At 40.0% G+C, this 13,308-nt stretch overlaps 1 protein-coding gene across 1 annotated transcript; it reads right to left on the reverse strand.

Moving 5' to 3' along the window:
• Positions 1-1,495: 1,495 nt before the first annotated feature.
• PSMA3 (proteasome 20S subunit alpha 3) lies at positions 1,496-13,214 on the reverse strand. The gene is made up of 11 exons (XM_057403911.1): positions 13,113-13,214; positions 11,929-12,011; positions 10,781-10,904; positions 9,862-9,963; positions 9,670-9,743; positions 9,009-9,081; positions 8,058-8,123; positions 4,822-4,868; positions 2,422-2,489; positions 2,217-2,281; positions 1,496-1,680 (listed from the first exon to the last, which is right to left on the reverse strand). Exons 1-11 carry the CDS (start codon positions 13,131-13,133, stop codon positions 1,636-1,638), a joined length of 768 nt encoding a protein of 255 aa, XP_057259894.1. The 5' UTR covers positions 13,134-13,214; the 3' UTR covers positions 1,496-1,635.
• Positions 13,215-13,308: the final 94 nt, after the last annotated feature.

Raw genomic sequence — 13,308 nt, forward strand, 5'->3', positions numbered from 1 at the left:
TCCTAATTCTGAATGGCTGTTACTGAAAGGAGTGGATGGATGTGTGTAGCCACACATGAGGATGGCTTTTATTTTGTACCTAAAATGTTGCTGACAAAGTCAGAGTTAAGAGAATTGAGTAGATTCTCTGCTGTCATACACAGTGAGTGGAAGATCAGCCCTGAGCTAATGCTTTAGAGTGCTGATTACAGTTTCCTGACTGGTACTTGCTAGAGAATCAAACAGCTGAATCAGCAGTAAGCTTCAGTAGTAAATTCAGTTTGGAGAAACGCAACACAGAACTAAAGGCTGACTCAGTGTAACAGCTGTAGTGTTGCCTCAGGAGGAGGCACAGAAGGAGGCTGTTGGTCATGCTCATGATTAATGCTGGCTCAGGCAGGCCTGATCAAGAGTTTCAGCAGCCTTCAAACGTTTCTCGTGGCTGGAGAAGCAAGAGTTCAGGTAGCTGGAGTCCAGCTAAGGCTTAAGCCTGAGACAGTCACTAAGTATCAAGACAGACCCATTTATCTCTACTTTTTCCTTGTCACAAAAAGAAAGTAGAACTCCTATCTTGTAACCCCGTTAAAAAGGAGACTGTAGAAGGCCAGGTTATTTTCTCAAAAGGAAAAATAACTGTATAAAAATTAACTTGTAAGGAAAAACTTTTGTTTTTAAAACAACTGGGCTGATGATCATTAGTGTGTAGTACTAAAGCTGAGGAGTTTGATTCATTAGAAAAGGATGCATTTCTATATTAAGATGACCATTAGAATTTTAACTGCATGTACAAATAAATCTTCAATTTTAACTGAGTTTTAAGGTAGTGAATGGGACAGCGTTACCTTGTCTCTCAAGACTTTGAAGTTATTAGAACAGTCTTTTTTGGTAGGAAGTGGGGAAAGAAAGGAGGAAAGCTTGTTTAACTTCTGGGAAGGTCAACAATTGATAAAGCTGATTCAGAAGTGATTTAAGAAACTATAGGTGAATGAAGCTGTTTAGAGAGAAAATTTAGTTCTTCAAACATTAATTCCAGGTACACTGCTTAATAGAGCTCACAGCTTTAGAACTTAACAAAAGCCTTCTTTTAAACTGAATTAGTATTTAATTTCTCTTACTCTTCAAATAAGCCTAGGCCCAATGCTTCAGATTAAAATTCCTTTTCCTGAACTCATTTGTTATATAGGCTGTTCAGAGCTGTCATCACCTTAACATATAACCAGCTGGTTTAGTTAGGTATGTTCTCATCACATGCTATGGCTATGAATGAACTGCAAATTGTAATATTGGTTAATCAAGGAATGACAAAGTACTAGTTTTTATATACCATATAAACACGAGACTTTTCAAATTTCTATGCAGACTGTTTTTTTGTACCTAGCCTGGCTCAGAGTGCTGTAGCAAGAAGGAACAACACAAGCTTGATAATGCCTTTCCTTCCTAATGTCTGTTTTGATGCAGAGTACAGTTGCTTCTTGATGATGTTGGCCTATACTGTTTTGAAATAAAAGCTAAGAGATAGTGAAATGGAAAATTTATTAGTGCAAGTTGGTCACTCTTTCTTCCAACAAGTACATAATAAGATCCCATGCTTAATACATTATAAACAAACTTTTTGTAAGTTAAAAAAAGTTGAACTTGTCACGAAGTAGCAATCTGTTACATATTGTCATCATCTGATTCATCTTCCTCTTTCAAAGATTCCTGTTTTAAAAAAATATTAATGCAGGCTGAATTATACAACTGTTAAACAACGAATTTTGCTGTAGCCTCAAAATACTCTCAATGTGTCCAAAGCCTTGTATTCAGCAAGCTAGTTCATACCTTCAGATGGTAATACTGAGCACCATCATCACTTTTAGAACAAAATCAAAGCTGCTAAATGCTGGAAGTCTAAATTTCTCCACCTGGTTATCTATAAAAACTGTTCTAGGCCGCATGGCTTACTACCTCTCCTACACACTTACACTGCTGTTGAAGAGTTAGTAATTTACTTTTGAAGGAGAAACATGCCACCTGTGCAAGCCTGCTGAATTACAGTTTCTGAGAGTAAGAACTATCCCTGGATTACACTGTAAACTTCACTACTGCCCCTTCAGAAAACTATCAGCTAATGCTGAATTGTAACTATATGTTTTCCAGTCATCACAACAGTGGAAGCTCAGCCTTCAGTGGACTCCCTCCACTCTAGACTTGTTTGTGAAGTGAAGCACTGAGACAACAGAGAAGTCAAACCTTACCTTAGCATATTTTTCTGCTTCTTCCTTGATGTCCTTTGGAACAATTTCATGTTTTCCATTGGTTACTGCCAATAAAAAGAGTACATCTTAAGCAGAATTCACACAAAGACCCTGATGTAAAAGGATGAATTTAAGAAGCAATGTTTTAGTTATAGAATGTAATAAGTTTTCTACAGTGTTTATAGAAATTACAGAAATGCATTACTTTCTCCAACCCAGCTGAGTTCCAGCTCAAAAGCTTTATCCTTTACTTCATCGTGAACTATGTAGATTCTGGAAGGAACAGACAAAGTACAGATTAGAACAGACTGATCAATAGGCTAAGTATACTTCCTTCCTTTAACAGATTTCTTCTGTTGAAGCATTTATGGTTAAGTAGCTCTCCCCGTGTTTTCTCCCCTGCCCACACATACACGAAAACCATTGGAGAATTTTCCATGCCTACACTGCTAGTATAACAATGGATTAAATAATTACAGCTAAGATGCAGGTTGAGATGTTCAAGTCACCTTAATTAGAACAAACACTGAAATTCAAATACTGCAAAACTAAGGCTATGTCATCGTCTGTCTCAGCTAGTTACTTATAATACAGCTAGGAGTGCCCTGTATTTCCCCTATAAATCTTACTTCAGTTTACACTGACTAAATCCCTACACTGTAAATACCTTGCATCTGATTGAAAGCTTGTGCCTAGATCTCTGTACAAACTGCCATGCTTATGGCAGACAGGACAGTAATCAGAATTTAAACTGCAAGTGGTATTACACCACACACATCCAGACTAGTGAAATCACTTTTTAGCCTGAGAAATAAAAATGTTAAATAATAACCATTCTATGACTACATCATAGTATTCAGTCCTCAGCAAGTGAGCATGTAATCAAATGATAATCCCAAGCTGAGACACAGACTCTAAAGAATTAGCAGAACTTACAATAACCTGTGGGTTCACTTGCTGAAAAGGTTGTATTCCTTTAGTTTGTTTCCAAAAGCCTTAGTAAGTCAAAAAATACCAGCTATTTCTAGACAACAAAGAAAGCTCAGAGCTAGTAGAGGAAAGAAGGATACCTTGAGCACCATGCTAAGTACTTCCAATTAAAGTTTGATAAAAGTATTGTGAAACAAATAGAAAGAACAAAGTTAACACTGGCATCCAGGGAAATACCACTATATGCTTATGTTATTCTACCACCTTTCTGTCACTGCTAGGCTGGGCTTATTGACTGTTGCCCCAAGATCATCTATAGGCCTTTCCTATGTGTTCAGCTGGTTATAAGCTTTTTGCAACAAAGCATACCTTTACAAGCTCTTGAAATAATTGCTTTGGACTGGTTCGTGTATTAGAGTTAAAATTATTAAATTCCTCGCTATCATACTAAATGCTACTAAGGAGCTTAATTTGAGCTGAAAACCAGAACTATGTCTAGAGCTGCTGTTAAGTTTTGAGCTGAAGGAGAATTAAAGAACAGAAGTCTTTTCATTACTTGAAAATCTGTGACACTTTAGGACTGCATTGAGGTCCTTACCAGGTTTTAATAACAGAGAACCCCCAAATTCTTTCTTCTACCTGCTGCCAGGACAATCCCAGGAACAAACTTCAAATAAACCCACATGCTGCAACACCAACGATAGAAGCATGTTTACTATTTCCTTTTAAGACCTGAAATGCTGGATATTACATTTTTCCAGGTACAGATTACTGTATTTATGACAAGCACAGAATATGTGCATTAAAATGAAGTATTGTAGATAGCTGAAATGATACTTGCATCTGTTTGAAGAGATACTAATTCACAGACTATTTTCCATACTTTTACTACTGGCCAATTCATGCTCTACCAAGCAGAAAGCCTCTCCTTTTCTTTCCCTCATTAATACACAAGTCACTGAATGGTACCTTTTTTTCCTCTGTAAGCACACTATCCTCACACAGAGTTCATGAGATAGTGTGACTACAGGCAACTGTATCACTGAAGAGTTGTCCTAAATTGCACCAATAAATAGCAAATAAAGTATATCCAGTCTTTTCACGTGGTATCAAGCTTTATCATTTAAATGAGACCAGCTATACCCTAGACACATCTTTAAACAAGGAGTTTAACTCTGCTGCTTTCCTAAGCACTCAAGTCTTTTTTTAGGCAAACGGGAAGGCTGGATCCAAGTCCTCAGCTTTACTTTTGAACCATGACTTAATACCTGAAGCATCAGTTCATTGTTCAGTCTACATAAGAAAGTGTGCAACTCAGTTCAGAATCAGGACACCAAGGAGTTTTCCCCCACCATCTGTCATCTGGTTTATGTATTTTAAAAATCAGTGACTATTCAATTTAACCTTCAATCCACTGGTTCCACCGTTAAGTAACAGATGAGATCAAAAGGTATATTTTTCACATCCTTCAGCATTTTCAATACTGAGTAGCATTTCCCCTCTCGTAAGAAAAAAATAAATATTAATAGCAGCAGATACTACAGTCAGGGTGCGCACTCATCTAGTAGAAATAAAACCTGATATCCAACTGAAAAGGAATAGCTTCAGTTTGAAACCATCGCAAGCTCACCAGCAGAGACTGCTGTAGAGTTGGAAAAACAGGTTGGAGACTTACATTTTAGCAACCTCTTTAACAACATCACGGCAGGTCATTTCCTTCATCTGCAGGCAAAAAATACACAGCTTGAGAAAATATACTATTTTCCATTTCCAAAAGGCCAGATTACACATGGCTGCCCACATGCCTAATGAGCTTACTATTCAGTAGGGATAAAAAGGGCAAGACTATAACTAAATTTATTCTCTATGGTGCATCTTCCAGCCTACTATATGCAAGTCATGCTTACAGTGAAGAATTTTACAACTGAAAGATTCTGTGGAAAAATGTTCTTGGAAACTTCCCCAGTTTAAAGCATTCATCAGCTGGAAACAGATAACCCTAGCACTGTAAAAGCCTGACTTCTTGTTTGCTGCTTTGTGATTAACTGACAAAATAACTATACATACAATATGCGGGAGGCATCCTATTTTCATACAGAATATTCATACCCTTTCTAGGTAGTATAGCAATACTTTCGGTCTTAACAACATCTTATGCAAGCAATTTTTGACTTCTGAGTAACGTCCCAAGTGGAGAATATTGTTCCAGTGTTAAAGAGCTGCATGCCTAAGCAAGGCATTGGCATCTCTTACATTTTCTCACTGTTCTGTCAGTGTCTTTCAACAGCTTCACAGTTAATCACAACAAAGCCTCATGACAATTCCCATGACATAATAAAGTTGTTTTGTAGGTCACATGTCTTATCAGTCAACTCTTCTGGACTATGAAGTAGCAATATATTCTATATTCATGTTCTGTATTTCATTAATGCAGTTTACCATCTCTTCCAATTCCCGAGTGTTTTCAAAACCATAGGGTGGAAGCTAGTTGAGACACCAGTGAAGGAATTAAGATGAAAACACTCCTTTGTGCATGTTCTGGCCAGAGAAGAAGTGCCTGTGCCTGGTCAGACAGACGTCACAGTTCCATCCCAAGAAATTTCCTAAGCAGAGACTCATTGCCCCAGCCCTTTCATTTGTGACGCTCAATCCGCAGCACAGACAGCACTGGGTGCTGTGTACAAATATAACTTGTGTCATACATTTAAATTACTACATGTATCAATACATACAAAGTTAGTAGTCAAATAGGAAAACCCAAAAGTCTCCTACTGTCACAAATATTTACAGGAGAGAAGTAAATCGATTTTTTGCTGTTACCCGTTTCCTATCCTAGGTATGTTAATTTAGCAGACAATTAAGAGTAAACACTGTTAACAGGAGTTAACTATGATTTTATATATATATATATATACACACACACACACATATGTGTCAAAAAGTTGTACATAGCATCAAGGCTGCATGAGAAGCACTGTAAAAGTAGTCTCCACAGGACCACAAGTTTTCCCACAGCTGAAGATACCAGACGTCCACATACAATGCAACAGATGTGATCAGTGCAGTGTTTTCTGCTTGCACCCTCAGCTACACATGAGGATTTGGCACACTCTGTCCCCTCCCAGATACACATCCTGCAGAGCAGTTCTGTAAGTGGATGTAAAGTTCTGACTACCTGCTTGTCTCTTACTTTTCACCTGTAGTCATCTCTTCCACAGGAAGATAGCTTACATGGACAGGCTGCTGTAGGCAGCATCACCCACAACAGCTTTTGTACTTCTTTCGCCCATTTTAGTTTTGACAAATTCATCTCATCAAAATTAATTCTGACCTGGAAACCCGCCCAGTCTAAATTAACAAAAAGCACCAGCATGCAAGAATGGACTCGCTTCACATTGCTGTGACAAGATCATACGCATTACTGAAGACATTCTGTAAATAACGCATAAGTCAGTCACTGCAATTAGGCCACATGGTACACCACTGTCCCTACATACTAGATTTTGCAGGCACTACTGTAAAATTCAAACTATGCACATACTTGTTAGCTGTACAGAAATCAGTCAGTAAAAGAGGTTTTTGAAAATCCCAGCACTGCACAGAAAATAATTTTTGGGGGTAGATTATATTTCACCCAACATACCACTATCTTTCTGCCAATCTGCACACACACAAATTCAAATTATGATTTCCCAGATGCCAAAATTCCAGTATCAAGATCAGATGATCTTGTAGGCTTCTTTCTTTTAATTTATTATTTCAGCATCTGACCAGATTCAAAACTGAATAAATCAAGTCTAGAACACTAATGTTTCCTGTAATTTTTCAGCTATGATGCTACGGCACCATAACCAGACCATTTTTAAAAGTTTACCAACCATATGAATTCTGAACCTTTCCAGAAATAGTTGTGATGGACTTTTGTAGACCAAATCTATAAATAAGATGCTATTTGATAAGTATCAAATAAGAATTACATCAGTCAGATCAGGAGTGGGATTTTGTCCCATTCCAAGGGTGTCAGACATGAAAACACAAGAGGAAGACACAAACCTGTCAGGATTCTAACATAGTTCTGAATCAGCTTAAGGCACATATGAATACCTTTCAATAGTCTTCTCTCCAGAGACTACTTTTACACAGCCAACTGTTTGCATACTCCTTCAGAAGGCTACAAAACTTCTTGTTGTGCACTCACAGAACCTCCTTGTAACCCTTGACAGGTTATAATATTGTGCAAGCTGGAAATGCTGAACAGAAACAGCTCTTTTTGGTATCGATAATGGTGTACCATACACTTATACTCTTTCTACTGTTCACAGCACTATAGTCTTTCATCAGACATATAAAGATGTTTTGAAAGGTACATTACAGTCAGCAGCAACTAGCTGACAGATCTGTTGAAAAAAAGACAGCACCTCAACACTAGCCAGCTGGGAGACACTGTCTGACCTGGCAAGGATTTTATTTTTTCCACTACATTTTCAGAGTTGTAACATCCCAGTGGCTCAGCATTCTGCAGTTCCACTCACTTTCCCAGCTTTTTGTAACTTTTTTAAACCAAAGGATCATCTAACACCTTTGGAAAAAATAGATACACCACCCTGTACAATGCTGCCCTAAGGTTTTCATACGGAATGAAAAAACTTTTATATTCACTTAATTACTTTGCTTGCTGGCATGCATGGGAGTGTATATTTAAGCATGTGTACTCCCTATAGCCTACTTACTGCCCAAGGACGAGACTTGAGGAATACTGCTATTATAGAGGCTAAGCCATGTCCTACAGCATACAAGGAAATATTCCATCTGCTCCTCCTGTATTTTATATGCTTTAGGCATCCAAAAAGGTAACATAATAAGCTTGGAGTATCTGTCTTGAAACAGCACAACAAAACTGTAACCTCATACCTGAAGTTTTTCTATCTCTGTTTTTGCAGCTTGCCTGGCTTTACCAATGGCACACCCCCAATAGCCCTATAGAAAAAAAAAAAGAAAACAGGCAAAATTGATTAAATATTAAGCCTTCTACAGTTCTTACTGTCACTTAGCATATGACAGCCCCCACCCTACTCATACAGCAAGAAGCTAATACACAGTAAACTTTCCCAAAGTGTTGAGTAGAACCCAATTAGTAGATTAAGTACTGTTGACTGAAAGGTGCTCAGTAGTTCCCACACAGAAACAATTTGTTGCAACAGGTAGTTCTACAGGATCAAGAAAACCCCAAAACAAATAACTCCTGCCTACTATGAAAATATACTGAAGTGTAAGCACGTAAAAATTAAGCACTTATATTCCCCTCAACAGCTGTGGTATTGGATATATTGAAAGAAAATTAAAAATATCAACTGAACAGTAGGAATATGTATCATCCTGTGTAAAACACAGCTGCAGAGGCAGCACTCACAACAATTTACAACAGTCATCTACTTTGATTTGACTTTTTGGTGTAGCAGCCAGTGTTGAGTAACAGCAGGCCCCTCTTGGCTGAAGCTCTCTCTTATCCAAAGTATTTGGTGAACAGGGTATTACTACAACACTTGCCCTTTTGAGGCAGTGCTTGGACTTACCAGCTACAGCCAGGGGGAATAAACTCACAAATTTGAGAGGCAAGATTCAAAACTAATTTCTCAGAGACTGTACTTGTAAGAAATACACAATGTGTGTTTAATAAGGACATGCAAATGAGCAAAAACCAGCTCTGTTCATTTTGAGCAATGATTCATCAGAGATCTGCCCAGGTAAAAAGAAAAAAAAAAAATTGTAAGCTCTTTTGGAACAAAACTTACTATTTTTCCTAACTAGGAACTTTTAAAAGGGGAACTTATGCCAAGATGGAAATATTTTTGACAAACTCACATATGAAACTCCTGATGGATCAATCATGTACAGTTGCGCACCATCATCACTATCATAGGACCCCAACATAAAACTGGAGGAGAAAAGTGAAATTAGAAACATTTCTTCTATCTCTTACAGAGACTACACCAGCTCAGGTTTCCTACATTCTTCCAGGAGCAAAACTCCAACTGACCTGCTACTTTCTATTAAGCATTTTGTCTGAACAGTTTAGTGTTACCATGACAGCCAAGCACCTGCATGTTGCCAGAAACCTTTTACTATCTGTAACTAGACAGCAGATCACAGTGTATTAGTCCCTGTGTATTAGAACTGCATAGTAGCTGTAACCTACTCTTTTACATCAGGACAAGCAGGATGATTGCAGAAGAAAATTCTGCTTTCATCACTGTCATGGGCTTAGTAGTACCAACTTTTCAACTTTAAAATTCAGGGACAAACTGGCAATCTGTACAGAAGCTTGGCAAACTACTATGCAAATCTGTATTCTTTAATTAAGGTTTTACATGCACAAAGAAAGGGAAAGGAAATCTGTTTACAAGATGAATGGCAGGTTACTAACTCCAAGTTAAAAAAAAAAAAAGGCATCAGACAACCAAAGTAGTTCCAGCAATTGCAAAATAAAAGATACTTACAAATAGCATAAGTCTGAAAGACTTACCTACAACCAAAAGGTCTGACAGCGCTGTATAGTGTGTATGCATGCACATACATAGCCACTCTGTCTGCAAGATGCTAAGCAAAAGAGGGAAAAACATTGGAAACCCTTATTTTCAGAAATAAGTGAACGTGAAGTAATGAAATTTCATTATCTGTGTCAAGACTAAGAAAGCCAAAAAAGCCAATTTCTTACCTTAAGTGGAATATCATAACCATAGTTAGATCTAAAGTTAGAAGCCTCATCTCTAGCTATGTCTGCCAAAGAACGAGCATCTGCCAAAAGTCCTGCTACTGCCTGAAATGAGAATTGGCATTAGGTAGGCCAAACAGACCTTGCAGAAACTTAATAAAATTCATGGACAAAAGTCTAATTATGCAGTTTAACCAGCATCTTTACCGAACTCTATGCAGTGCTACAAGTAAATTCACTCAAACTGTCCATCACTTAGAAGCTCAAAACGTGTCAATATTAATACAGAATCAATTTTTTTTTCTCTGGTAAAATCAATAAGCAAAATTATCTTCATGTTAAATAGCATCTTACAATTTGCCATAACTATACTAACACAAACACAACTATACTAACTCAATCACTATTCTTTCAAGTAATATATATTCAACAGATGGTTTCAGGCATTTTTGTCACACAGTAACCACTACTTGGTATCATCCTGACATCACTGTTATGGATCAGCCAGCAACCCATACACTAGACTTTAAATAATTCAATCAACTTCCACACTGTTGAGAAGAAAATCTCATACACAGCGTTTTCTCTCTGTAACACAACTTGTTAGCTGTATAGAAAAGTAGCACTTTAAAGCCTGTGTCTGTATTTACAGTCAAGGTTAAACAACTGGAATGCTGAAAAGCATTTTAAAATAATTAAAACCAGTCTCAAAATATGTGTATCTTCCATTTTAAATTTGGATTTTATACATATATGCAATCAAGAATAAATTACAGAAAATTGTAAATAAGTCCACTGGCATTTTTTACACTGTACACAGAAACATTACTTTCTTAATCTATTTACTGATACTCCACAGATTTCTACTTTTGAGGATGGTCCCTTTCAACTGATGAAAAACTAAAATTAAATAGCACCTTACCATACCAACATGTCGATCGACATTAAACAGACGTTTATTGGAACCCTCTTCATAAAGCTTGGACAGAACTAGTTTTTCTACTCCAAAGACAACACCATCTTTGCATCTTATCCCAATTGCTGTGCTGAAAGACAAAGATAAATCTAAGTTTCTCACACAGAACTGTGGTGAGGAATATATAACAGAGAATTAACAAAATACAAGCGGGGGGGGGGGGGGCTAAAGCTCACTAAACCTACAAACATTTTCTAAAACAAAGAAGGAGGGGCTGCCAGAAGTCCCTATACAAATAGTTTTGAACTATATGTGGTGGTGGCATTGTTTGGCATGACTGCATAGCTGCTGCCCCATCACTGATCTGAATGATACTGGTATGAAAACCACAGGCTGTTTAACCTCTCCTTTTAGTAAATTCACTGTATCTACAAGATGTGTCAACTCTAACTCTCAAGAAGTGCATCACTGGGCATAAATTACACCATGGCATACAAGAAATACTTCACCAACCCTTATGTGGCTACAACCAGACACCTGGATGGATCTAGCCCATGCTTTCCTGATTGCTCATTTCACTGCCACCACAGCTTAGCTGGAATTTTCACTTTATGGCATTCCTTTGCATATACTTGAGGGAAAAGAGAGACTCACAGAGAGGCGAAGATGTCCTGTTTCTTGAGGAATACATATAAACTTGTTCTAAGTTTACGAAGCCCTGAGCATGTTAGTTTTTCAGTGCAATTCACATCCATAGAATGGTTTTTATGGATCAAAAAAAAACAAACTGCTGTATCAGCTAAACACCTTACTGACAATAATAAGACCTGCAGTCAGATTTTGCCCCTAAGCATACATTTTTCATTGCCTTTAGCATACATAAGTTTACTGCCCTCCTGCACATTCTCCCCAACATACCCGTTTCTACAAAGGAAAAGTGATTCCTAGCAAGTATAAAAACTGATTTCTAGCAAGCAAAAGCGATTATACTAATTTTACACTTAATCTGAAGACTCTGAAATGAACCCAGGGACACAGTTGTTCAGAACTAATTCTAGCCACATAATTTTATCTGCAATGTCATTGTCTAGTCCAGTGGCTCCACTTTAAGTAAGGCCAGCAAACAGAGAGAGAGGCAGATATTTGTATCTTACCTACTATTCTCCACAGCTTTCATAGCATATTCAACTTGAAACACTCTGCCATCTGGAGAAAACGTGGAAGCTGACAGGTCATACTGAAGAAGAAAACACACTTCAGAAAAAAAACCAAACACATTATATCCCAGTATTTTCATAAGTCTATTTGCTAAAAAACGCAATGTCACCTGCATGACAATGGCTATGAAGCACCGGAAGCAGACTGCCCCCTTACATTAGACGTATGAACACCGAGTAAACACTCACTACAAGTCACTCCATCAATGCTGGATATACCCACGCCTCAAACCCCACTAATGCAGACGTTGCACAGGCCTGAAATCATCATAAATTAAACAGTACTTGAAACCTAAGGAAACTTTCTGTGTGCCTTTGAATATATCTTGTAATTTTTGAAGTCGTAGATGCTTGTTAACAGGAATATATTTGAAATGTTGAAAAGTCTCTTATGCACAGGAGGCTGGCTCACTCCCCGGCCAAGACCTGTGCGAGGACAGAGCTATGGGTCGGGACCAAAGGCCAGAGAATGCAGGAGGCTCCGAGAAGGAGCTGAAGGACCCGCCGCCGAACTGCAACACGCAACCCGCTTCACACACGCCACAGCCACCCACAACAGCGCTGGGTAGCGGCAGGACGCTGCGGCGCCCGCAGGTAGCAGCCAACAGCCGGCCCGAGGGCCACCAAGGCGGCTTCGTCAGGACTCCACCAGCCCACGGAGACCCCGTGCCGTAAAACCGGCCCCTCCGCGGCCGCCCCCCGCCCGCAGCACAGGCTCAGCCCCGAGAACTGCTCTAGCGGCGGCAGACCCTTCCGGGCCGGCTTCACCCTCCCACCGCCCGGACCGGGCCGCTGACGGTATAAACCCCCTACCCAGGGGCCCAGTCCGGACGCCACTCACCCCCGAGCCAGCAGCCCCGCCCCCACCTTTGGTTTCCCCCGCCTAACGAACCGCAGTGACTCAGCAGCGGCTCCGGCCCGGGCCCCTCCGCGGCTTGAGACTCCCCGCGCCCCGCCAGCCCCGCGACGGCCGCGCTGCCCGGCGGGGCCGAGCGCAGCAGACGGCTGCTCGCCCGGACCCCGCTCGCCACCAACACGAAGCGGCCCCCTCTGCCGGCGCCGGACCGAGCCGGATGGCCGCGCTGCCGTCCGCGCACGCCGAGCGAATCAGCCGCACTCACCCCGGTACCGATGGAGCTCATGGCGGCGGCGCACAGACACAACCGGACACAGCGCCCCCGCGCGCCCGGCTTCGCTCCCACGCTTCACCACCCAACAACACGTGCTCCTATTGGCTTCCACACAAACCAATTAGGCCCGCCCACAGCGGGGTAGGCGGTGGGGCGCTGACATCAGCGCGACATATCCTGGAGGGCA

Source organism: Pezoporus wallicus, unplaced genomic scaffold (assembly GCF_028554395.1).
Source record: "Pezoporus wallicus isolate ANWC-B61680 ecotype Strahan unplaced genomic scaffold, APGP_CSIRO_Pwel_v1 contig_8673, whole genome shotgun sequence".
Taxonomy (NCBI): domain Eukaryota; kingdom Metazoa; phylum Chordata; class Aves; order Psittaciformes; family Psittacidae; genus Pezoporus; species Pezoporus wallicus.

Excerpts from the sequence above, each read along its gene's own strand:
- PSMA3 (XM_057403911.1), bottom strand. The coding sequence starts at position 13,133 with ATGAGCTCCATCGGTACCGGG. Across the intron at positions 9,082-9,669 it reads GTCAGACCTTTTGGTTGTAG|TTTTATGTTGGGGTCCTATG; the intron begins GTAAGTCTTTCA and ends TTTCTCCTCCAG. Across the intron at positions 2,282-2,421 it reads ACTCAGCTGGGTTGGAGAAA|TAACCAATGGAAAACATGAA; the intron begins GTAATGCATTTC and ends TTTTATTGGCAG.